The following is a 27,169-nucleotide window of genomic DNA, read 5'->3' on the forward strand; positions in this document are numbered from 1 at the left end:
AGCATGAAAACAGAGAGGAAGGGGTTACAGAGAAACCTGCAGTGATTGGATTAAGAGACCCAGCACAGCACAACAGACGCAGGGAGGAAGTGAATGCATGATGAGTGTGGGTGGGCTCAGTACATGCTGAGCAGTGGATGTCAGAATGAGTGAGCAGCAGAACATAGGGATTTGTGAGCAAAATACAGAAGCTTGGACACATAAAAAAAGACATGTAAAGCATCTGCATGGTCAAGTGAGTAATATATACTGTATATATATATATATATATATATATATATATATATATATATATTAAAATTTAGACAGAAACCTAATACAGCTAAAAAAAATAAAGAACAACATATTTCATATGCAATATTTTTTATTAGAAAACAACACTATAATAGTGAATAAAGTGGTTCAAGCCAGTAGTATTTACATAGTATGGACAAATCAATATTATGGACAAGAGATCAGAAGGGGATAACTGGTCTTATAACTGATCTTATAAGACCAGTTATCCCCTTCTGATCTCTTGTCCATAATATTGATTTGTCCATACTATGTAAATACTACTGGCTTGAACCACTTTATTCACTATTATAGTGTTGTTTTCTAATAAATATATTGCATATGAAATATGTTGTTCTTGATTTCTATGGCTTTTCCCTAACATATTTCCCCTTACCTTAGATTAGTAACGTCTCCACAAGTTACATCTCTGCGCTCTAATACAGCTAAAGTAAGTCCTGACAAATAGCTGCTATAAAACTCCTTATACATAGAGGGAAGAGGCTTCTTGAAAGGGTACCTTTCATAAAAAAAAAACTTTTGATATATTATAGAATTCTATTTAATTTTCCACTTTGAAAAAAATCACCACTAGGGGTCTCCCTACCAGTCCTGGCCGCAAGCCTTCCCCCCCCCCCCCCCCCCCTAAATCTCGGACTGCAGCCGGGACACAGACAAGCTCAGCACTGCCCCCTGCCAGTGAATCAGACAGGCAGGAGCCAACACTGTACTCATAGCACAGCAGAGCATACTCCTGACTCTGTTTTACTGCATGCCCTCATTCATTTTACTATCTGAGCTCCGGTCTTTCTTCTCTCTGCACATGCAGTTGTAAACAGAGAGGAGAAGATTCGGAGCTGTCGGCTGCTGTGATTACAGCCTCTCTGCCGGGCCACGCCCCCTTCCTCTCTCACACTAGCACGATTGAATGAGCAGCCAAGGAGACAATAAATCAGGTAGAAAGAGGGGGTTTTGAATGAAAAGAAACACAGGGATAGTGTCAGGGACAGATTGGGGGTGGGGGTTAGGTAGAGTTTAGATCAGGATAGGTACCGGAGTTAGAAAATAAAACCACTCTCACTTTCCAAAAACAATTAGCTCACCCTGACAGGTAGAGGGCAGTATAGGACATGTAATACCGCACTGTACTGTAGAGAGGCGCTACTAGTCATACCAGTGAAAATACCTGTTCTTATTCATTCAGTCTTCCAGCCATTTACATGTGCCGCAGATCTGGACTGCCAGCAAAACTACAACTCCCAGCATGCCCGGACAGCCTTTGGCTGTCCGGGCATGCTGGGAGTTGTAGTTTTGCAACAGCTGGAGCCACCCTAGTTGGGAAGCACTTCTCTAGAATAATACCTGGTTGGTGAACACTGACTTACGGTATAACTTTTATTACAATTTATTCTTCAGTCTTCAGTCATCTGAGACGACACAATGTTCTTGAGTGACACTGACTTGCTACTATTCCCAGCCCGGTCTTTGATGAATGACTTTCATATAGTGACAGATAATTGTACGGTTTGCAGCAGCGTTTATTGTATTGTTATACATGTAGCAGGGCTGAATGTGTCATTTAACTGTTTGTGCACTGTACTGCCTTTAAAAAGTAGGTTATTATAAAGATAACACATTAAAAGACTCACCGTGCTCATGACTTGTCCTCAACGCCACCATTAACCACTCACTGAAAGGGTTGTCTGGAAATAGGGTAGGGTCACCCGTGCCGTATTTTGCTGCGTATTTGCTGCTGCGTATTTTCCTACCCATTGAAGTCAATGGGTAGCAAAATACACGGCGAATTTACCTACCCGTTGACTTCAATGGGTAGGAAAATATGCAGCAAAATACGGCACGTGTGACCCTACTCTTAGGGTACGTTCACACGTACAGGAACTGCTGCATCATTTTACTTCTTGTCTTATTGTGCAGCTGATTTTGCTACCCGTTAACTTCAATGGGTAGAAAAATCAGCTGCAGAAAATACGCAGCAGATCCTGTACGTGAGAACGTACCCTTAAGCTGCAAAATTTGTTAATTATACTGATAGGATTGTGCAATGTTTCTTATTGCACACAGATAGTAGTGAGCCTTTAAAAATTCATTTATGCAATGTGAAAAGAAATATGAGATAGATAGATAGATAGATAGATATGAGATAGATAGATAGATAGATAGATATGAGATAGATAGATAGATAGATATGAGATAGATAGATATGAGATAGATAGATAGATAGATATGAGATAGATAGATATATAGATATGAGATAGATAGATAGATATGAGATAGATAGATAGATAGATAGATAGATATGAGATAGATAGATATGAGATAGATAGATCGATATATATGAGGTAGATAATTAGATAGATAGATTAAAAAAAAAAAAGTCCAAAAAAGCAGCACATCCACCCAGAATTAACAAAGAATATGTCGGTGCACGCAGTCATAGGAGGCTTGGTTAGGGACTCCAACTCCAACAATTTTTCTCTTTTATTAGATAGATAGATATGAGATAGATATGAGCAGGGCCATTTTTAGGCTTAGCGTGGCCCTAGGCAAAATGAAAAGTGGGGCCCCAAAAGTCGTAGTAGTGCACTAACCAGATTTGAGCATTTTTGGTCACTTCAAATACTATAAAAAAATATCTAAAAAGCTATTGAAAAGTCCCATCAAAACAAAAATGGTACCGATAAAAACTACAAATCACAGCGCAAAAAATGACCCTCATATCCCCATATACAGAAAAATAAGAGTTATAGGGATCAGAATAGTACAATTTTATACTTTTGTATAGTTCCCCCCCACATTAGGTAAAGAGTATAGTTCCCCCACATTAGGTGCAGTATAGTTCCCCCACATTAGGTGCAGTATAGTTCCGTCACATTAGGTGCAGTATAGTTCCGTCACATTAGGTGCAGTATAGTCCCCCTCATTAGGTGCAGTATACAGTAGTCCCCCATATTAGGTGCAGTATAGTTCCCTCACATTAGGTGCAGTATAGCTCTCCACATTAGGTGCAGTACAGTTCCCCCACATTAGGTGCAGTATAGTTCCCCCCACATTATGTGCAGTATAGCTCTCCACAGTAGGTGCAGTACAGTTCCCCCACATTAGGTGCAGTATAGCTCTCCACATTAGGTGTAGTATAGTTCCCACACATTAGGTGCAGTATAGTTCCCCCACATTAGGTGCAGTATAGTTCCCCCACATTAGGTGCAGTATAGTTCCCCTACATTAGGTGCAATATAGTTCCCCACATTAGGTGCAGTATACAGTAGTCCCCCCACATTAGGTGCCGTATACAGTAGTTCCCCACATTAGGTGCATGTATACAGTAGTTCCCCACATTAGGTGCAGTATACAGTAGTTCCCCCACATTAGGTGCAGTATATAGTAGTTCCCCCCACATTAGGTGCAGTACACAGTAGTTCTCCCACATTAGGTGCAGTACACAGTAGTTCCCCCACATTAGGTGCAGTATACAGTAGTTCCCCCACATTAGGTGCAGTATACAGTAGGTCCCCCACATTAGGTGCAGTATACAGTAGTTCCCCCACATTAGGTGCAGTATACAGTAGTTCCCCCACATTAGGTGCAGTATACAGTAGTCCCCCACATTAGATACAGTAGTTCCCCCACATTAGGAGCAGTATACAGTAGTTCCCCCACATTAGGTGCAGACCGTGCAGTATAATTCCCCACATTAGGTGCAGTATACAGTAGTTCCCCCACATTAGGTGCAGTATACAGTAGTCCCCCCACATTAGGTGCAGTGTAGTTCCCCCACATTAGGTGCAGTATACAGTAGTTCCCCCACATTAGGTGCAGTATAGTTCCCCCACATTAGGTGCAGTGTAGTTCCCCCACATTAGGTGCAGTATACAGTAGTTCCCCCACATTAGGTGCAGTATAGTTCCCCACATTAGGTGCAGTATAGTTCCCCCGCATTAGGTGCAGTATAGTTCCCACACATTAGGTGCAGTATAGTTCCCCCACATTAGGTGCAGTATACAGTAGTTCCCCCACATTAGGTGCAGTGCAGTTCCCACACATTAGGTGCAGTATAATTCCCCTTGATTAGGTGCAGTATAGTTCCCCCGCATTAGGTGCAGTAGGTTCCACCACAGACATACAGCCTTCAGCCATATACAGTGTATGGCTGGAGGCTGTATGCCTGTTTACTGCCCCACTTGAGTATTCTGACCACCTCTCTGGGGTCACGATCTACTGCTATGGCCTATGGGCCATAGTAGTAGATCCCGGGAGCGGCGGTCGGAATACGCAGGTCACTTACCATACCCGCGCGTCCTCCTCACTGCTCCGCTCCGCTGTACTGTTGCTATGGGCGCACGCACGGGATGTCAGTGACGTCCCTGCGTGCGCTTCCTCCCAGCGGCCCCAGTATTTTTAAAGTCAACGCGGGGCCGCTGTGAGGTAAACGGGGCATCCTTGTGACCTGAAAAGATTTTTCGGGACACAGGGATGTCCCGAATGTGACGGGTGCCCCCTGCGGGCACGGGGCCCGGAGCTGGTCACTGTTTTAAAGTTTAAACTTTAAAGTTTAAACTTTAAAACAGTTGCCCCCCTACTGAGCAGCCGGCAGGGGCCCTAGGCAATTGCCTGGTTTGCCCTGCCCTAACGCCGGCCCTGGATATGAGATAGATAGATATGAGATAGATAGATAGATAGATAGATATGAGATAGATAGATAGATATGAGATAGATAGATAGTTAGATGGATAGATAGATATGAGATAGATAGATATAGATAGATATGAGATAGATATGAGATAGATAGATAGATGGATAGATAGATATGAGATAGATAGATGAGATAGATAGATATGAGATATATAGATGAGATAGATAGATGGATAGATAGATATCAGATAGATAGATATCAGATAGATAGATATAAGATGGATAGATTGATATGAGATAGATAGATATGAGATAGATATGAGATATATAGATGGATAGATAGATATCAGATAGATATAAGATAGATAGATTGATATGAGATAGATAGATATGAGATAGATAGATAGGAGATAGATAGATATGAGATAGATAGATAGGAGATAGATAGATAGATAGATATGAGATAGATGGATGGATAGATAGATAGATATGAGATAGATAGATAGATATGAGATAGATAGATGAGATAGATAGATATGAGATAGATAGATAGATATGAGATAGATAGATATAAGATAGATAGATTGATATGAGATAGATAGATATGAGATAGATAGATGGATAGATAGATATGAGATAGATATAAGATAGATAGATTGATATGAGATAGATAGATAGATATGAGATTGATATGAGATAGATAGATATGAGATAGGTAGATATGAGATAGATAGATAGATAGATAGGAGATAGATAGATATGAGATAGATAGATAGATATGAGATAGATAGAGGAGGTAGATAGATATAAGATAGATAGATAGAACGATAGATACATAGATGAGATAAATGGAGTGATAGAAAATGCCATAACCAAAATTAATCAACATTTGCAAAAACAATAGAAAAAAAAATGTGTACAGGTTGACACTGCTATCACTGCAGAGCAAATGCAAATACAAACAAAAATACAAAGCACAAAGAACGTAATCAGTGTTTTGTCTCTTTAAAATGAAAATGTTTGTGAAATCTAATAGTCCGGCCAAGTTCCAGGCTGTTCCTAGTGTAACAGAAGTGATAGCGGCACAAATATTTGCACCAGTCCTCTCATTTATCCATCTGTCTTTCTTCCCATTGCTCGGGTCCCGCTGGTTACATGTGCGCTTTTGCAGTTATTCATTTTATTTTCTATGTTTTATTTATTTGCATTTTGCTTGTGTCCCCCGTGTAGTCCATGTCATTGTTTTCATTTCATGTCTTCCATTACATTTATCATTTTTGTGTTTCTAGAAGACAGGATGGCAGAACACGAGAATGACAATGATCCAGGTATGGGATTTAGTTAGCAGCACACTATGTAATTAGACATGGCAGCTTTTGGTTTTTTTTATATATGTTTTGCCTATTGTTATTTATACTTTTCCATTTATTTGTTCAGAGTTTAAGCAAAGGTCTTAGGTTGCATTTAATTTCTTTTTTCAATTGTAATAATTCTACATGTTTTATCATTGCTATGAATGAAAGTCCTCAGGGGCGGAGTCTGTATTCCCAGCCCCCAAGGTTCCTGTGGGTTATCTTATAGAGCAGAAGAACAAATAGTTCTCCATTTTGGATTGTGGATTTTACTGTAACCATTATTTTAAAGAAAGAATATTTTGATTCTTTGACAAAATTCTAGTTTCAGCATGGCAACTAGAGATGAGCGAACTTACAGTAAATTCGATTCGTCACGAACTTCTCGGCTCGGCAGTTGATGACTTTTCCTGCGTAAATTAGTTCAGCTTTCAGGTGCTCCGGTGGGCTGGAAAAGGTGGATACATTCCTAGGAAAGAGTCTCCTAGGACTGTATCCACATTTTCCAGCCCACGGGAGCACCTGAAAGCTGAACTAATTTATGCAGGAAAAGTCATCAACTGCCGAGCCGAGAAGTTTGTGACGAATCAAATTTACTGTAAGTTCGCTCATCTCTAATGGCAACCATATGACCACTTCCCATCCCTGGAATCTGAATTTAGATAATGTAGAACAGTAGTCTCCAATCTGTGGACTTCCAAATGTTGCAAAACTACAACACCCAGCATGCCCGGACAGCCAACGGCTGTCCGGGCATGCTGGGAGTTGTAGTTTGCAAAATCTGGAGATCCGCAGATTGAAGCTAACTGAAGTAGGTGGTCTCCAATCTTTGTCTAAGTGGGGGCTCTTTTGCCGTTTGGGCCCAGGAGCTTAAATTAGCCAGTAATAGCTGCTATCAGCAGGCAGGACTCTCTGCTGACCTCTGCTGTCCATTTTAGGAACTGTCCAGAGCAGCATATGTTTGCTATGGGGATTTTCTCCTGCTCTGGACAGTTCCTAAAAGGGACAGCAGAGGTCAGCAGAGAGCACTGTGGTCGTGACAGAAGAGAAATCCAAAAAGGAAAGCATTTCCTCTGTAGTGTACAGCCCTTAAAAAGTACTGGAAGGATTAAGATTTTTTTAATAGAAGTAATTTACAAATCTGTTTAACTTTCTGGCACCAGTTGATTTAAAAAAAAAAAAATTCCTCTGGACATTGGCGATGTCTGCCATTAACCCTTTAGATCCTGAGTATGACTAAAAGTGTAAAATATATCTGCTAGTTAACTCAGGGGGGCTAATTGGGTCTTCTACAGTGAAATTGTGGGGTCCCGATCAGCTAAGATGGTGTCCGGAAGAAGAAGAGCACCAATTACACTTATCAATGCTATGGTATTGCACAGCATTAAAATTTGTTTGCAATCAAAGACTGCAGGTAATAGTTTCCTGTGGGAACTTTACAAAATAGTGAATAAAAAAAAGTTGTAAAAAAAAAAAGTGTTAATCAATGTAGATAAGCCCCTTCCCTAATAAAAAAATGGACTCGCCCCCCTTTTCCCATGATTCAAATAAAATAATGTAAACAAAAATAAACATAAGTGGTATCGCTGCAGGCGGAAATGTCTGAACTATTAAAATATATAACATTAATGAAACTGCATGGTGAATGGCGTAAATAAAAAAAAATACCTAAGTCCAAAATTGCTGACTTTTGGTTGCTTTATATACCACGAAAAAATAACTAAAAGTTATAAAAATTTCCGATCTAAACAAAAATGATCCAGATAAAACTACAGATCACATTGCAAAAATTGAGCCCTCAGGCATCCATGTATACAAAAAAATCTAAATGTTATAGGGGTCAGAAGAGGACAATATTTAGAATACAAATTTTCTACAAAATGTTAGTAAAATAAAACAAAACCTATAGAAATTGGTAACAATTTAATCGTATGGACCTAAAAAATAAAGATAAAGTGTCATTTTAACCGCGGACTGCATAGAAACAAAAATTTTTGGCCTTCCCCAGAGAGCTATTGGTCCCGCATAAAAAAAAAAAAACATCATATGGGTCTTTTGGTCGTGACTTATGGCTATAAGGGCTCTCTAATAAAGTAAAGCAGGCAGCGTCTAAATTATGCGCCGGCAAAGCTAGGACTGCTCAAAATGTCACCGTCTCCATAGACAGACATCAGTGCATCTTCCTGAAAAAATGAACATGCTCATTGGTTCAGGAGCGTCTGGGGTCCGGAATTTCTAAAGAATCCCTTTCAGAACAATGGGAGGCTGCTGCGCCATATTTTCCAAGTGGAATTCCGCTCGAAAAATCCGTAGTGTAAATGAGCCCTTAAAGGGGTACTCCAGTGGAAAACATTTTTTTTTTTAAATCAACTGGTGCCAGAAAGTTAAACAGATTTGTAAATGACTTCTATTTAAAAATCTTAACCCTTTCAGTACTTATCAGCTGCTGTAAGCTCCAGAGGAAGTTCTTTTCTTTTAGAATTTCTTTTCTGTCTGTCCACGGTTCTCTCTGCTGACACCTCTGTCCATGTCAGGAACTGTCTAGAGTAGGAGAGGTTTGCTATGGGGATTTGCTCCTACTCTGGACAGTTCTTGACATGGACACAGGTGTCAGCAGAGAGCACCGTGGTCAGACAGAAAAGAAATTCAAAAAGAAATGAACGTCTCTATTATACAGCATCTGATAAGTACTGGAAGGATTCACATTTTTTAAATAGAAGTCATTTTACAAATCTGTTTAACTTTCTGGCACCAGTTCATAAAAAAAAAAAAAATAAAAAAAAATTAGTACCCCTTTAAATTGCCAGGAGGAAAAAATGAAACCCCAAAAATAAAAAATAAATCACCGTGTTCTCTAGGGGTTAAGATTTCCTTCATAATTATGATTCTATATGGTGATCCTTTTCGTGCCGTTCACCCTGATATCCGAGAAGACTCTGCAGCTCACGAAGACAACCCTAAGATTAATACTTTCAGAATAATTCCTATTTATTTAAGAAGCTGTTGAATGATGAATGTGGCCTTTAGGTTGCTGTAGGGGACCGCAGACCGAATTTCTGAGCGCCATCGCATTTTAATAGGAGAGTTCTGTTCTGTGTTTGACAAGATGTATCATTTCCATATCACTATACAGCAAAGGAATTAATTCCTGGCAGCAGAGCGCGTTACCCTCGGATCCGCACTGATATCCATTTATACTCGAGGGTTATGGGTTAAGTCATTTTTTTAAAGAATATTACAGACTTTTTATGCTTTAGGTTCACCAGTGGGACTTACTGTATACCAGTGTTTCCCAACCAGAGTGCCTCCAGCTGTTGCAAAACTACAACTCCCAGCATGCCCGGACAGCCTTCGGCTGTCCGGGCCTGCTGGGGGTTGTAGTTTTGCAACAGCTGGATGCACCCTGGTTGGGAAACACTTCTGTATAGTGTGGAGCAACAGGGCTCAGCTTCCAGCTGACTGAGAACTTTGAGAACACTTCTTTGACACTTGGCACCAGAATGTTATATATATATATATATATATATATATATATATATATATATATATATGGAATAGCAGGGTGCAATGCAAGGCAGATGTTGTAACCCTGGGGCAGATGTTATTAACCTCTTCTAATCGTGACGCCAGGGTGTGGTTTAGCCTTAACCACCAGAAGGTAATACCGCTGGTCCTTGGCTAGGCACGGGGGCAATGAAGACACCGACGCCAAGTTAAGGACAAAGGTAGCTTTACTGAGGGTAGACCGATGATACAGTCTATACAGTACAGCTAATATCCCAAGGAGGTGACCAGTGACCTCGCAGGCTTGCTGGGACTTGCAGTATGTAGAGACACTTTAGTGCAGGCCACGGTAACTATATAGAAGACTTGACTTGACTTGACAATTGACATGAAGATGACCTTGAGCTGACTTTGTGGCTGCAGACTTTAGGCTTGAGGCCTCCGATCCTCTGGACACACTGGGGGACATGTATCAAAGATTTTACCCCTGTTTTGTGTGTATTTTTTTTTCCCAAAATTTTGCGCAAGCCCTTTTTTTGCGCATTTTTTTTGCGCACGTTTTGGTAGAGCATGTCCTCCAGATGTGGCCTAATCAGGGTACCTTGGAGTGACATCTATAGGACGCATGGATTTATTAACTGCGTACTTTTTTTTTACACCCAAAATTTTGCCGCAAGAGCAGTTTTTTTGCGTAAATATAAGCCATCTTGGACTTAACGTAGCAAGATGCTCTAAATCATCGATTCTATTTTCTAAAGAGTGGATTGAGGAGATTACTATATTTACCTGCAATTTATGAAGCTCATTGCGCTTGATTGATAAATTTAGCGCTTCTGCGCATAATTTAGAATTCGTTAAAAGGGGTAAAATACTTCTACCATACACAAATAATGATACATGTCCCCCACTGAGATGACTGCACCGAACCTCAGGAACAAGAGCTATGAGCTCCAAGAGAGAGATTGCAGCCCCTCCCCTGGTTTTTATAGGGGAGTTTAGCAAGGATCCCATAGGTCACTTGGGGGGGGGGGGGTCACCTGATCACTAGTGCCTTCTGGGTAACAAGCACATGGTATAATATTTAAAGCAACAGTACACTAGTAATACAAACATATATACATTTAGTGGGGACCCTGGGGACATGGAGGGACTCTGCCTGACAGGGCAGGAAAAATGTACGGGGACACACCATCCCATACTGGGCCACCACGCACACACACATATCTATATATATATAGTACTATGTTATCTGACAGTGTCAGCATATTGGAGCTTGAACCAAAGACAGACTCTCTGTAATGCTGGTCAATTAGCTGATCTTCCCATACACATCCATATTCAGCTGGGCATACATGTGTTTTCATTGAGAAGAGGTGAGAAAGCTGCTGCCAGACACCTCTGACAATAGCTTATCTCTAAACCTGGTGCCCTCTGCTGGTCAGTCAGTATAAGGGAGGAGATGAGGATACTAAAGTCCTCTTTACACCTGGTGCTGGTCAGTCTGTAAATGGATTAGGCAATTGACAGATGGTTAAAGGGGTACTCCGGTGGGAAACTTTTTTTTTAAATGAACTGGTGCCAGAAAGTTAAACAGATTTGTAAATTACTTCTATTAAAAAATCTTAATCCTCTCAGTACTTTTTAGCAGCTGTATGCTACAGAGCAAATTCTTTATTTTATTTTATTTCTTTTTTGTGTTGTCCACAGTGCTCTCTGCTGACACCTGATGCCCGTATCAGGAACTGACCAGAGCAGGAGAAAAGCCCCATAGCAAACCTATGCTACTCTGTACAGTTTCTGACACGGACAGAGGTGTCAGCAGAGAGCACGGTGGACAAGACAAAAAAGAAATTTAAAAAAGTAAAGAATTTCCTCTGTAGCATACAGCTGTTAATAAGTCCTAAAAGGATTAATATTTTTTTTATAGAAGTAATTTACAAATCTGTTTAACTTTCTGGCACCAGTTCATTTAAAAAAAAAAAAAGTTTTCCACTGGAGTACCCCTTTAATAATTTCTTCTCCCTACATTGGGAGAATCGGGAGACCTCCATTCACATTAGATCAGTGTTTCCCAGCAGTAGGCTGTCTGGACATGCTGGAAGTTGTAGTTTTTCAACAACTGGAGGCACACTGGTTGGGAAATACTGCATTAAAAGGTCGTCCATTTCCAAGGTTAGGCCAGCACATAATATTTATGGTCAGATTACATGCTAATGTCTTTCCAAGCTTTATTGTCCTAAAATCAGTATCAACTCTGCTATAAGCATTATTAATGCCACCTTAATCTTAAAGGGAACCTATCACAATATAAATGGAGTCCTGTCTGCCGGCGCCATGTTATAGAGCAGGAGGAGCTGAGCAGATTGATATATAATATACTGCTCTCATGTATCTCCTGTATTCTGGGCCAGGAGTCATGTTGGTGATCTTATACAGGGATAGACAGCTAAAGTATCTCTCTAAGTGTCCATATACAGACAGCTGTCAATCAATGATTAGCACCGCCCACATGACTACTTAGCCCAGAATAAGCAGAGATTTACATGAATAAATGACGAGTTATCCTGGAACTTTTCCTACAAATCTATATATCAATGTAAGCCCTGGATTGGCCTTGTGCAGAAAGTATATCTGGTGAATGGAGCCGGACAGGTCATTCTATGCCTCTCACCATTTCAGGCTGTGGAAGAGCAACTTTATTAGGTTCTCTCCCGGCTCTGTGTCACATGACCAAGACGGACTTACAAAATAAGTATATGAGGCGGTCCAGGATTTATAGACACAGTGGGGGAGATTTATCAAAGCATTTAGACTGGTTTTTCCTGTCTAAATTTGTCGCACTGAAAGTCGCAGTCTAAATATGTGCGACTTTTCAGCGACTTTTGCTGTGGAGGATTTTTAGAACATGATGCATTCTAGTCTATTTTAGATGGAAATGCATTGGAAAATGCATTGGTGCTGAATTTATCAAGTGTGACTTTTGTGCGACAAGTCGCATCTGCCCAAAGTACGCTGAAATGTCAGACCACGCTGGAGCAGGTCTAAATGCAGTTTAAGCTGTAGACCCTGAAGTCTGAGCACAGAATTTATCAAGGGATGTGAGACCTTTGATAAATTAGGAGCACAATAGACAGGAGACTACCACATACACTGGTCTATAAGCATACCCAGAATAGACTAGATTAGGAAATGTCCCCCAGTGTAGGGAGATGAGCACATGGCTGCGCGCCTCTTCCTGCTCATTCTAGTGATCGGGCAGGGTCTGAACATTGAGACCTCGACTGATAAAAACCTTTAACATGTACCTTATGTTACAGAATGTACAAGATTCTGGAAATTATATATCTGTAATTTATATTAATGCTTCTGTAAATGGTATCTATTATCTCTCTCTCATATCTATCTGTCGATCTCTCTATCTTTCTCATGTATCTTTCTTTTTCTTTCTTTCTCTCCCTCTTTGTCTCTTTCTATCTATCTCACATCTATCTCATATCTATCTATATCATATCTATCCCATATCTATCTATCTCATATCTATCTATCTATATCATATCTATCCCATATCTATCTATCTCATATCTATCTACCTATCTCATATCTATCTATCTATCTCATATCTATCTATCTCATATCTATCTATCTATCTATCTCATATATATCTCCTATCTATCTATCTATCTATCTCATATCTATCTATCTATCTCATATATATCTCCTATCTATCTATCTTATATATATCTCCTATCTATCTATCTATCTCATATATATCTCCTATCTATCTATCTTATATATATCTCCTATCTATCTATCTATCTATCTATCTATATCATATCTATCCCATATCTATCTATCTCATATCTATCTCATATCTATCTCATATCTATCTATCTCATATCTATCTATCTATCTATCTATCTAATTTCTATCTATCTCATATCTATCTATCTATCTATCTATCTATCTATCTATCTCTCTATCTATCTATTTATCTAGCATAACAATCAATACATGAATACAATTCACCAGGTTTGATGGTGATACAATATCCAGGAATATTAATAGACATGATTGCTGAGCTTTGGCTGGCAGGGGATGCTACAACACTGATTTCCATAGCACTGTATCATTTCTCCCTATTTTGTGGTCTCCATTGCTTTTACGCTTAGACATTTGCAGGGTGTCGCGCGGTGTTTATCAGCTGCAGACCACATTTATCATGCAACATCCGGGATCTGTGTTGTCAGTTGAATTGCATTAAATGGGGTCATATTCTTCATTATGAGGGGAGTACATGTCTCATCATCTGCTCCGCAGTTCTTGCATGGCTGGGCTGGACGACACGTAGTATTTTCTAACAGTAGAATCATTTTGCTTTTAGTATCACCATGACATATAAAGGGCTGTACACAAATAATGTCACTGCTTTCTTCTATGAACAGCGCTAAACTTGTCTATGGGTTATGTTTGGTATTGGGTCTATTGTAAGTCTATGGGGCTTAGTTGCAGTGCCACACATATCTTATACAACCAAAAGCTGCAAAATGGATCTTTCTACTACTGCAGTGTTTCCCAACCTGGGTGCCTCCAGCTGTTGCAAAACTAAAACTTCCAGCATGCCCGGACAGCCAAAGACACCCTGGTCATAGAGTTACAATATATAACAATGTTTCCCAAGTGGTGTGCCTTCAACTGTTGCAAAACTACAACTCCCAGCATGCACCAGGGTGCCTCCAGCTGTTACTTAACTACAACTCCCACCATGCCAAGGCATTGGCATGCCAGGAGTTGAAGTTTTGCAACAGCTGGAGGCACGCTGGTTGGAAAACCCTTGGGATATCAATTGATTTTAAACTCCTAGTGCAGTGTTTTCCAACCAGGGTTCCTTCAGCTGTTGCAAAACAGCAACTCCCAGCAACTCCAGACATCCTGATTGGGAAACCATTTAGATATTAATTGCTTGCAAATGCAGTGTTTCCCAACCAGAGTGCCTCCAAGCTATCCGGGCATGCTGGGGGTTATAGTTTTGCAACTGCTGGAGGCACACTGGTTAGGATATTTATTGCTTTTAAACTCCCAATGCAGTGTTTCCCAACCAGGGTGTCTCCAGCTTTTGCAAAACTACAAATCCTCTCAGGGAATGATGGGAGTTTTAGTTTTGCAACAGCTGGAGGCACCCTGGTGCATGCTGGGAGTTGTAATTTTGCAACAGCTGGAGGCACCCTGGTTGGAAAACACTGCACTACTGTAATAACAATGTGAACCTCAGGTTCTTCCTCTTGTATAGACCTGGGGCTGATTTGCTATGCTGTCATTGGTTATGTCTGGCCTCCTATATTTAATGAAAGTAACGTTGTTCTATATTAGAAGTTAGAGATGAGCGAACTTACAGTAAATTCGATTCGTCACGAACTTCTCGGCTCGGCAGTTGATGACTTTTCCTGCTTAAATTAGTTCAGCTTTCAGGTGCTCCGGTGGGCTGGAAAAGGTGGATACAGTCCTAGGAGACTCTTTCCTAGGAATGTATCCACCTTTTCCAGACCACCGGAGCACCGGAAAGCTGAACTAATTTATGCAGGAAAAGTCATCAACTGCCGAGCCGAGAAGTTTGTGACGAATTGAATTTACTGTAAGTTCGCTCATCTCTATTAGAAGTATTAATAGCCTGTAGTTTGGTAGTAATCGCTTCTCACTGCTTTTGACAGGTTCAATGGATGTAGAGGAAAGAAATCGACAGATGAAAATGAAGATGAACAAGTACAAGCAGGTGACGGGGTCAGACTCCAGGCTAGAGAAAGACTATCATTCCAAGGTAAGATGGAGGCTTTATTCATAGGGGGTCACTTTATATCAGTGTTTGCCAACCGACACGCCTCCAGCTGTTTCAAAACTACAATTCCTAGGATGCCCGGACAGCCAAAGGCTGTCCGGGCATTCTAGGAATTGTAGTTTTGCAACAGCTGGAGACACACTGGTTGGCAAACACTGCTCTTTCTAACTCTATGAGTAGTAATAACTTATGACTTACATACAACCCCAGTGCTTTCTGCCCTACAGACCCCACTTACAGTGTCCTATCTACATCCTATAGAGCTCTGTGCTGGAGGCCAGTATTGGTATCCATCAGAAACCCCAACAAAGCCCCATTATTTGTCTATGGGGCCTGTTGAACAATGTTGAGATATGTTGTACAACGATTCTGGCACAACACTGAATTCTATTATAAACAGAAGGCAAAACACAAATGTAGCCTAATAATGTGAATGTTTTAAAGAAAGTGAAACCTCCCTAAAAGCGCCCCCCCCCCCCCTCCTATTATAGTCTATGGAAACTGCTATTCTATAACAAGACCCCGTTATGCGACAAAAGGCAAATTTTGTAGTAGGAACCCTATTTGATAAGACCACACATTGAAGTTGTATGTGCTCTGGACCTCTGGAGCAAGAAGGAGGAGGAGACATAGAAGTGATATTACAGGACAGATATGAGGGAGGTTCTCAGAGAATGAAAGGGTGAAATCTACATCTTGCTGCACTGTGAAGTGAAGCCATGATGGTGACCAAGAATGAGAGGGGAAGCCAGGCTAATGACCAGGAATAAGATGGGGGCCATGCTAATGACCAGGAATAAGATGGGGAGTCATTCTAGTTACCAGGAATCAGATGGACAGCCTTCCTAGGGGCCAGGAATGATATGGGGAGCTATGCCCGGGACAAGGAATGAGATAGAGAGCCCTGCTATGGACCAGGAATGAGATGGGGAGCTATGCTTAATGAGATGGGGAGCCATGCTGGGGACCAGATATGAGATGGAAGCCATGCTAGGGACCAGGATTGAGATGGGGAGCTATGCCGGGGACCAGCAATGAGAGATGGGGAGCCATGCTTAATGAGATGGGGAGCCATGCTGGGGACCAGATATGAGATGGAGGCCATGCTAGGGGCCAGGATTGAGATGGGGAGCTATGCCGGGGACCAGGAATGAGAGATGGGGAGCCATGCCTAATGAAATGGGGAGCCATGCTGGGAACCAGGTATGAGATGGAGGCCATGCTGGGGGACCAGGATTGAGATGGAGAGCTATGTCGGGGACCAGGAATGAGAGATGGGGAGCCATGCTTAATGAGATGAGGAGTCATACTGGGGACCAGGTATGAGATGGGGAGCCATACTAGGGACCAGGAATGAGATAGGGCGTCATTCTAGGGACCAGGAATAAAATGGGGAGCCATGCTAGGGACCAGGACTAAGATTGGGGACCATGATTGGACCAGAAATAAGATGGGAAGCCATGCTAGGAATGAAATAGGGAGCCATGCTAGGGACAAGGAATCAGATGGGGAAACTTGAGTGGTCGTCTCAAAGGAGCTTCACTGTAGTTTATCTTGTTTCTTTACATAATGGCCCAGATTTGTCAATCTGCCTGAAACCCAAACTGGCCGTTTTTTCCCCAGCAACCAACCTCAGCTCAGATTTCATTCTTCCAATGCACATTTAGATATAAAAGATGAGCCCTGATTCCAGATATCTCCCATCTCTCATCCTCTTCCCGCTCTGTGTTAGTCTTATGTCTTCTGTGGCTAGTAAGATCTCTTGGTGAAGACACACCTACCGTAATACCAATGTAATGAACACATGGCGGCCCACGTACATCATGGGAACTAGCAAAATCAGCAAAGGAACCATTGCAGCCATTTATTTACAGCTTCTATGCAGAACGTTGTGTCTCAATGGTAACAGACTACAAATAAACCCTGTGTAGACTAATCCTGCATCTCCTTCATCTTTCCTTGACTTCTCGTATGTGTTATTAAGACGTAGCGAACAGATGGAAGCAGTATGGCTGCAGGTTCAGACCAATCTGGGTTTCTTTGTACCCATGGAGACACATAGGAGCTGTTGGCATAATTTCTTCATTGCAACATTAAAAATAATTAATTGCAAAATGGACCTACCCTTTAAGTACTGCGAACACTACTCTTTTCTGTACATAAGAAAGGATTATATCTATCTATCTATTCTTCTTGTATTTGTGGTATTGGTCCAGAAGGCTCATCACCATCTATTTTCTTGATGTGCGCTTTGATAATGTCCATTGCAGAAAAGGGCTGCTTAGCATTTCAATGAGTATTTTCTGTCTTCTTTGAGACTGTACATATCCTTTCCTGTATTTTTGGTACAAATTGCAATCTGTTACTAGGCTGGCTGGGCGCTGTTTTCCAGGATGCCAGCTGCATGTCTCTAGCATGAATATATATGAATCTTTCTTCCACAGTTCCAGCAGTAATTGCAGATTATCATTCAGATCTGCACAATTTTACCTCATTTAACCTCCTCTTTTGGAGGTACAAAGAATGTAATGAAGCTCCTGCACTGACAGAGAACATGGATACTCTCATAAAATCAATGTCTGTGATTGGAAGCCATTAATAGGGTTGTCTGCTTTGGGCAGTACGTTTTTGTTACAAAGGTCCTCTAAATATAAGCTGCAGCAGAGATGCACATTTTTTTTTTTCTTCACCCTGGGGCAAAGGCTCAATGCGTTGCCCCCTTCCCTTAAATGTGGATAGGGAGTCATGCTGAGCAGAGAACAGAGCCTTTTTGTGGTATCCCTATCCCCTTACCCTCCTGTCAGTTCTGGAAGAACTGCTATCTGAATCAAGTTACAACAGCCGTCAGTAAGTCCAAGCGGTTATAACTTTCCATAGTACAGGCAAAAGTTGCAGGGTGAAGCAAAGATTTCCAAGAACCTATATTTTGCACCACTTGCCAAATCTCTACTTGACCATTCCTGTGAGAATTTCCCCTGCTCTTTCCAACCTTGCTATGTCCCTGTCATGTAGGGCAGGGATTAGTGTGATCCTAAGCTCACCCAGAACCACTATCCCTGACTACTTGCATATCTGCCCTAGACATCGGATCTAGAACTTGGAGACAGTCCTTTTGCTGGACTAAAGTGCAGGGGCCACACACGTAAAAATTATAAACAGAACTCTACGCAGGTCAGGGAAACAGGTCGGAATACAAAGGGTTAACAAGCTAGAATGAACACATAGATAAACCGGATAATATATATGAACAGGAATGCAAAGTTGTAACAAACAGATATAACGGCAGGTATATAACGGCAGGTATATAGAGACCTGACTAACAGTTTCAGGACCAAAAAAATAAAGCAGACATGAGCGTAAGGACAAACGTAAGGAACATATAGTTGCAGGATTACCAGGAATGAAGGTGAGTGAAGAGGTAACTGAAGTCAGGACACTATACAGATCAGGATAAACAGGTATGGGATCACCTAAGACTAAACACAGAAATACACCAGGCAGAGGGACAAAGCAAGAGAAGCAATGGATCAGGACCTATACCGTGGTGGAGCACAAAACACAAACAGGTCATAATACAAGTCAGGATACAGGTTCAGGTTCAAACAAGTAAGAACAAAGAACACACCAGGCTTGGAGCACAGCAAGAGATGCAATGGATCCTTACCTATACCGTGGCCGAGAACAAAACACAAACAAGTTTGAATACAAGTCAGGATAAAGGTTTAAGATAAAAACAGCCATGAGTACAGACAGATCACAAGACAGACAGGACTAAAAAAAAAAAACTTGTCAGAACTACAAACAGCTGTCACGCCCCCTCTCATAGGCTTGCATTGAGGGGGAGGAGTGTGACGTCACATGGGGGCGGAGCCATGATGTCACAATGCTCCAGCCCCGTGATCGCTAGTCATCAGACCTGGAGCGAACATGCTCCAGGGACTGATGGTAACGGGGTGCTGCATGCAAGATCACGGTGGTCCCCAGCGGTGGGACCCGCACGATCAGGCATCTTATCCCCTATCCAAAGGATAGGGGATAAGATGTCTTAGCGCCGGAGTACCCCTTTAATGTTAATAAAATGGTTAACGAGGGCTTGTGAGGGAGTGTTTTTTGGAATAAAAGTTTTTTAAACATGTTGTTTTTTTTATTTTTTATTTACTTTTCAGGCTTAGTGAAAGCTGTCTTATAGACAGAATCCATTAATGAGGCACTCTCCTTGTTAAAAACTTTTCATATATTGCAGGACACATTATAATATGAAATTTCACAATATACACCTGTTAAAAAATTTTTTTATTTTCACCTGAAATTCAAGCTCAAAATAGTCGCCACTAGGGGTCGCCTGTCTTTTAGCCAGACAGACTAGTCTAGATTTTACAGCATACTGGATACCAGCCGTAAAGCATACCGGTATCCAGTATAGGAGATTTCTATTGTGTATGCAAAACTACAGATAAAGGATGTGTGGACATGCTGGGAGTTGTAGTTTTACAACAGCTGCTCTACCACAGTTATTTACAAACACTGCCGCTTCAGTTGTTACTAAACTACAACTCCCAGCATGTTGAAATAGTCAAAGCTTTCTCGGACTCCTGAATGACAAAGAAGTTGATCAGACATTCAGGAGTCTGTGAAAGATGAATGACACACATAGTGACAGCTATGCTGATTAGCATCCAGCTTTACTAGGAGAAGATAAAACAGATAGAACATGTATTCATAAAAATGCTGTACTTTTATCTAAAAAATCTTTGCACTAATTTTATAAAGATCTATTCTTATATGTATACATTTTGGGGGAGATTTATCAAAACCTGTGCAAAGGAAAAGCTGCTCAGTTGCCCATAGCAACCAATCAGATTGCTTCTTTCATTTTGCAGAGGCCTTGTTAAAAATGAAAGTAGTGAGCTGATTGGTTGCTATGGGCAACTGGGCAACTTTGCCTCTGCACAGGTTTTGATAAATCTCCCCCTTTATCCTGTGATGAATTCACCATAATGTCTTCTGATTACTGCAGGCAAACTCCAAGCATCTTCCTTTGTGTAACATGTACAGCACATAAAACCAGAGAGGAAAGGGTTACAGAGTAGAGAGTACTGATTGGCTGACTGCCCAGGCTTGCTCCTGTGAGGGAGACAGACTGACACGCCCCCTCCAGCCTGCACAATGAAAAAGTAACTCACCAGCAGATAAATGCTTATATCTCTGGATATATAGGTCTGAGACATGTAAAATTTATATGCACATGATCAGGATTGGGTCCTGAGTAACATATCACTTTTTTTCTTTTTTTTGCACTATGACAGGTACGCTTTAACCAACAGGACCAGTTTGTCAAATATGGCGCTACTGGGTCTAGGCGGTAACAGGCTGGCATCATTTAGGCTGGGGAGGGCCAGTAACAATGGTCCTCACCCACCCTGGTAATGTCAGGCTGCTGCTTGGGTGATATTTGGCTGAGAATAAAAATATGGGGAACCTTATGCGTTTTTTTCCCCCATAAATAATTTAATTATAAAAGAAAAACTCATAGGGTTCCCTGTATTTTTATTCTCAGCCAGATACCAACCAAACAGCAACAGCCTGATCTTACCAGGGCGGGCAAGGACCATTGTTACTGGCCCTCCCCAGCCTAAATAACGCCAGCCTGTTACCGCCTAGGCCCAGGAGCGCCATTTTTGACTCTTCGGGCCTCTTGCTACTGGCTCTTTCTGACACTTTTGTGGCGGTGGGTACCGGGGTAATAATTGGATCTTAGCGCTAGCTGTTTTTGGGGCTAACGCGAAGCCCGGCTTAGTAATGGACTCCGTCTATAAGTTGGCTATCACTACTAAGCCTGTAAAGTAAATAAATAAAAAAATACATTTAAAAAACTTTTATTCAAAAAAATACTCCCCCACAAGCCCTCGTTGCAAAATGTTGTTAATATTAAACAAAAAAACGCTGGTCATCGTAGTCCACCAAATCTGAAGTAGCCCACAGGATAGACAGATCTGAAATGAAAAGAAAAAAAAAATGGGTTAGTACATTTAGGGTGAAAAAAGTAAAAAAATGTCATAAACACACATACATTTATTTGCTTATCTGTGCTAAGAAAATGGCATTCCAAAGTGATTTTATTGGTTTTTTTTTTGTTATGAGAGCCAAATTTATCAACCCCCTGTGATAGTATGATAAAAATATCACACATAAGCAAAAAAAATAAAAAATGCCTACAGAACTCGCTTACCAAAGCAAACAATGATAAATGTCCTCCCATACTTAAATGAAAAGTGTAAAACAACAAAGTGGACTTCTTCCAAGTGACAAGTAAGCAGCTATAGTCGGCTTGTCACGAACCGAGACGTGCGGGTGGTAGGATTATCTATAAAATCACTATTTGTCTGCACTAGACCGAAAATAATGATAAAAAATCCCTCTTACACCACCCAATTAAATCGCTGCCACCACCTGCCTAATTTCAAGCCGTCAAGAAGCTATCAATCCAATCTGGATATGCTACAATTCCCAAATATAATCTACTATCCCCAGTAGTATAAAAAAACAGGAAAAAGATTAATCCACATCTATAATGTAGCCGAACAGGTAAATCTAAGACTATAACTTCAATCTCTCCAAGGACAATGTACGTCCGTTTTACCAGACATAAGGCGGGACTTAACCTCCTGAGCAGTATTCCCGAGCGTGACTCGGGGTTAATTTTCCCTGCCAGGATCGGTAACCCTGAGTCACGCTCGGGGTAGAATTGCAGAGTTCCCGGCCGGGCTGCACGATATATCGCAAAAGCAATGTGATATAGCGATGCGGCCCCCGGGAAAACATGCGATTATCTGCTCTGGTTGGCTCCCGTTGCGGGGCCCGGCCAGAGCAGGTAAAGAAAAATACTAAAAGTCAGTGTTTCCCTACCAGGGGGCCTCCAGCTGTTACAAAACTACAACTCTCAGCATGCCCGAACAGCCAAAGGCTGTCCGGGCATGCTGGGAGTAGTAGTTTCACAACAGCTGGAGGCACCCTGTTAGAAAAACACTGAGCTAAATGTAAAAGGAAAAAGTAGTAAAATAAAAAAAAACTTTTGCTCACCTTGTCCCGGTCCCTGAAGATGTCGTTCCCCTTCATGTGCTCTGGTCCCTGCTCTATTCATCTTACAGGACCTTTCACTTTTCAGCCAATCACAGGCCACAGTGGTGTAAAGCCTGTGATTGGCTGAAGGTGAAAGGACTTGTTCTGCAGCAAATACACTAGGTTTGAAATCTGCCGGCAAACCCAGTGCATACTGCTGCAGGACAAGAATGTGACAGGGGGGGGGGGGGGGGGGGGGGTAGAATGTGACAAGGGGGGGAATGTGACAAGGGGGGGAATGTGACAAGGGGGGGAATGTGACAAGGGGGGGAATGTGACAAGGGGGGGAATGTGACAAGGAGGGGGGAGAATGTGACAAGGGAGGGGGAATGTGATGGGGGAGATGTGAAATGGGCGGAAAGAAGATGTGAAATTCAGTGCAAAAAATTGTACCGCTTTTGGTACAAATTTCCAGAAAGAATAATACCGCCAGGGAGGTTAATAAATTAATGATTTATTATGAAAGAAAAATATTCACAGTACATGTAAAAATAGATGTTAACAAGACAAAGTTTCACCATACAGAAAATAAAATAAAAGGGAAAAAACAGAGTCCTTACTTACAAAAAGTTAGAGTTCTATCCCATGGGGTCTGGTAGGACCCCCTAGTCCCCCCAGTTCTGAAGTTTTATACCCTGCTATGGACAGGTGACACCTCTATGTTCAGCCCCTGGGCAGGACAAGGAGGAGAGATAGATTCTGCCCCCTTCCTCCTGATAACCTTATGCCCAAAGAATAGGAAATTACCCCTAACTGTTATCATGGGTCAGGCACCCACATCATTTTGTTATATTTGGGTTCTCCATCAAATCCTCTTTCTAGGTGTACGTGACATGACCCCCTTATTGTGTATGATTTACCCAGCGCATACAGTTCGGGCAGGGATCAATACACAAGGGTCATGTGAGGACTCATTTTAAAGGTAGTATGATGGAGAATCTAACCGTATAATATAGGGGATGCGGACATACTTCCCTGACCCCCATATCTAATATTTGGAAGATATGGCATTTCTATAGGGAGCTACGTCCCAAACATTCCTTTGATCTATTGACATCAGGCCTTGGAGTCTGCTTGTCTGGGAAGGTGTCAAATTTACCATCCAGGCAAGTAGTGTCCATTGATCAGCACAGTCATGTTAATTGCCCCCAAATGGTCACTGGAAGCCATAGCTTAGACGGTCGTCTCCTGGCAGCTAGATCACAACAGGCTAGATTCTTTTAAATGTTAAGTAATGCAGATAGGTGTGTAATGGAATTAAAAGCTATGCATCCCGACAGAAATTTTGTAGAACATGTATCACAGATGACAAGCAATCACAATGCAACATGAATACATATTTTGCCCTGGTATATGACGGGCTAAGCTTGTAGTACACTTCTAATTTCAGCCAAACGTGTGCACACAAATTATTGAAAATATCATCTAAAGGTAATGGTAGATCTGACCATATCTGGGGCACTGCTGGATGTGATAAGGTTATTTTGTTGAGGAATAGTATGTTCTATACCACATCATTCACTGAGAACATTGGGGGGTATTTATCAAAGGATTTATGTGTTGTTTTTTCACGTAACTTTGGCGCAATACTTTGGCGCATCTTCTCCACTGTCATTTTTACAACTTTCTCAAAATCACACGGTCCTGTGTGTGATTTTAACTTTAGTCAGTAATTCATCATTTGCGCCAATCGATCTTTGGCGCAATTTTGCGCCTTTAGGGTTTTTTTTGGGCGCAAATCACCGCCAATAAATTTTGCACATGGAAAACACACTTAGCAATGTCAGAAAATGTAAAGGCGTCAAAATACATTAAAACATTTTTTTGTGAAAGCAGCGACGCCTCCGGGGCTGCGCAATACTATCCTGCGACATAGTTGTCTCTGAGGAACCTTCACCTCCGTTGAGCCAGCATTGGACATGGCCGCACAGGTTCAGGAAAGGTAAAGCACTAAAGCAGTGGTCTCCAACCTGCGGACCTCCAGATTTTGCAAAACTACAACTCCCAGCATGCCCGGACAGCCAACGGCTGTCCGGGCATGCTGGGAATTGTAGTTTTGCAACATCTGGAGGTCCGCAGGTTGAAGACCACTGCACTAAAGTAACAAAAAAAAAAAACTACTCAAGTTGAAAATAAAATCCATTTCACATGGTGACTATAAACCCCACAAAAGAAAATACCTCATGTCGCTTGCTGATATACTGCAGGAGGGACTCCGAAATGGCTGCTCTACAGGGTAAAATACGCGTCCTCTGTGGGGGTAAGTTCTGTGTAAAAGGCGCTGTGAACAGCTGATTTCAACATTTGCGCCAAAATTACTAACAACTTGCGCCAAATGATAAATTTGGTGCATGTCCGCGAAAACCAAAGTGAAGAAAAAAAAGGGTAAAAAGAAACTGTCAACAGGCAAAATTGATAAATACCCCCCCCCCCCTATATCTCCCATAGGTCTGTGTCCAGCCTCATTCCAAAATATTTCCCCCAAATGATTATAATTATAGGGTGACCAGAAAATACCACTTTGCAATACATAAATGAGGTAAAATAATGCTCCCCATGTGGAATTACACCTGAAGCCCCGACTGTATGTGGTAAGTCGTCCTTTGCTTATATGTTGGCAAAAGCCTGATGTGTTACTTATGGGCAGAACAAAGTCTAACGGGGGCTACTCTATGGGGGGGTATTTATCAATTTTGCCTGTTGACAGTTTCTTTTTACCCTTTTTTTTTTTCACTTTGGTTTTCGTGGACATTCACCAAATTTATCATTTGGTGCAAGTTATTAGTAATTTTGGCGCAAGTGTTGAAATCAGCTGTTCACAGCGCCTTTTACACAGAACTTACCCCCACAGAGGACGCGTATTTTACCCTGTAGAGCAGCCATTTCGGAGTCCCTCCTGTAGTATATCAGCGAGCGACATGAGGTATTTTCTTTTGGGGGTTTATAGTCACCATGTGAAATGGATTTTATTTTCAACTTGGGTAGTTTTTTTTTTTTTTTTTTTTTGTTACTTTAGTGCAGTGGTCTCCAACCTGTGGCCCTCCAGATGTTGCAAAACTACAATTCCCAGCATGCCCGGACAGCCGTTGGCTGTCCGGGCATGCTGGGTGTTGTAGTTATGCAACATCTGGAGGTCCACAGGTTGGAGACCACTGCTTTAGTGCTTTACCTTTCCTGAACCTGTGCGGCCATGTCCAATGCCGGCTGAACGGAGGGTGAAGGTTCCTCAGAGACAACTATGTCGCAGGATAGTATTGCGCAGCCCCGGAGGCGTCGCTGCTTTCACAAAAAAAATGTTTTAATGTATTTTGACACCTTTACATTTTCTGACATTGCTAAGTGTGTTTTCCAAGTGCAAAATTTCTTGGCGGTGATTTGCGCCTGAAAAAAACCCTAAAGCCGCAAAATTGCGCCAAAGATCGATTGGCGCAAATGATGAATTACTGACTAAAGTTAAAATCACACACAGGACCGTGTGACTTTGAGAAAGTTGTAAAAATGACAGTGGTGAAGATGCGCCAAACTTTGGCGCAAAAAGACACTGCGCCAAAGTATTGCGCCAAAGTTACGTGAAAAAAAACCACATAAATCCTTTGATAAATACCCCCCAATGTCCATTTCCCAAATGTATACATCGTACAGGCAGGTCTTAAAAACATGATCTACCACAATTTTGCCTATACAGGGTATACATTTAGGAATTGGAGAAAACATAGACTATGTTCTGCCCATTCAAGTTAAAGGGGTTCTCCGGTGCTTAGACATCTTATCCCCTATCCAAAGGATAAGGGATAAGATGCCTGATCGCGGGAGTCCCGCCGCTGGGGACCCCCGAAATCATGCACGCGGCACCCCGTTTGTAATCAGTCCCCGGAACGTGTTCGCTCCGGGTCTGATTATGGTCGACCACAGGGCGGGCGGCGTGTGACGTCACGCCTCCGCCCCCGTGTGACGTCATGCTCCGCCCCTCAATGCAAGCCTACTGGAGGGGGAGGGATAGCTATCACGCCCCCTCCCGTCGGCTTGCATTGAGGGGCGGAGCGTGATGTCACATGGTGGCGGAGGCGTGACGTCACACGCCGCCGGCCCTGCGGTCGCCGGTAATCAGTCCCGAAGCGAACACGCTCCGGGCACTGATTACAAACGGGGTGCCGCGTGCATGATCCCGGGGGTCCCCAGCGGCGGGGCTCCCGCGATCAGGCATCTTATCCCCTATCCTTTGGATAGGGGATAAGATGTTTAAGCACCGGAGTACCCCTTTAAAGTGGTTGTCCAGTGAAACCTAACAGGATAGGGAATCAGTAGGTGATCACGGCGGGGGGCGGCAGAGTGCCAGAGAGCGCTATTCTTAGACGTCTTCAGCGCTCTCATAGAAATGAATGGAGTGTGTGCCGCCTACCACATGATCTCCTCAGTGAGAGCTCGGGTCCCGTTTCTGATA

General features: G+C 42.0%; 1 protein-coding gene across 11 annotated transcripts in view; it reads left to right on the top strand.

Annotated features, from left to right (window-relative positions):
• RIMS2 (regulating synaptic membrane exocytosis 2) overlaps positions 1-27,169 on the top strand; it is a 680,796-nt gene that overhangs the window by 536,430 nt on the left and 117,197 nt on the right. For 5 of the 11 annotated variants that reach the window (XM_056522548.1, XM_056522554.1, XM_056522556.1 and 2 more), the window contains 2 exons: positions 6,213-6,251; positions 15,485-15,591. In XM_056522548.1, coding sequence (XP_056378523.1) covers positions 6,213-6,251; positions 15,485-15,591 — 146 coding nt within the window. Of the gene's footprint in view, positions 1-708; positions 725-6,212; positions 6,252-15,484; positions 15,592-27,169 lie in introns of those variants that run through there. The other 6 variants (XM_056522549.1, XM_056522550.1, XM_056522552.1 and 3 more) reach the window with 2 other exon arrangements.

This window comes from Hyla sarda, chromosome 5 (genome assembly GCF_029499605.1).
Source record: "Hyla sarda isolate aHylSar1 chromosome 5, aHylSar1.hap1, whole genome shotgun sequence".
Taxonomy (NCBI): Eukaryota; Metazoa; Chordata; class Amphibia; order Anura; family Hylidae; genus Hyla; species Hyla sarda.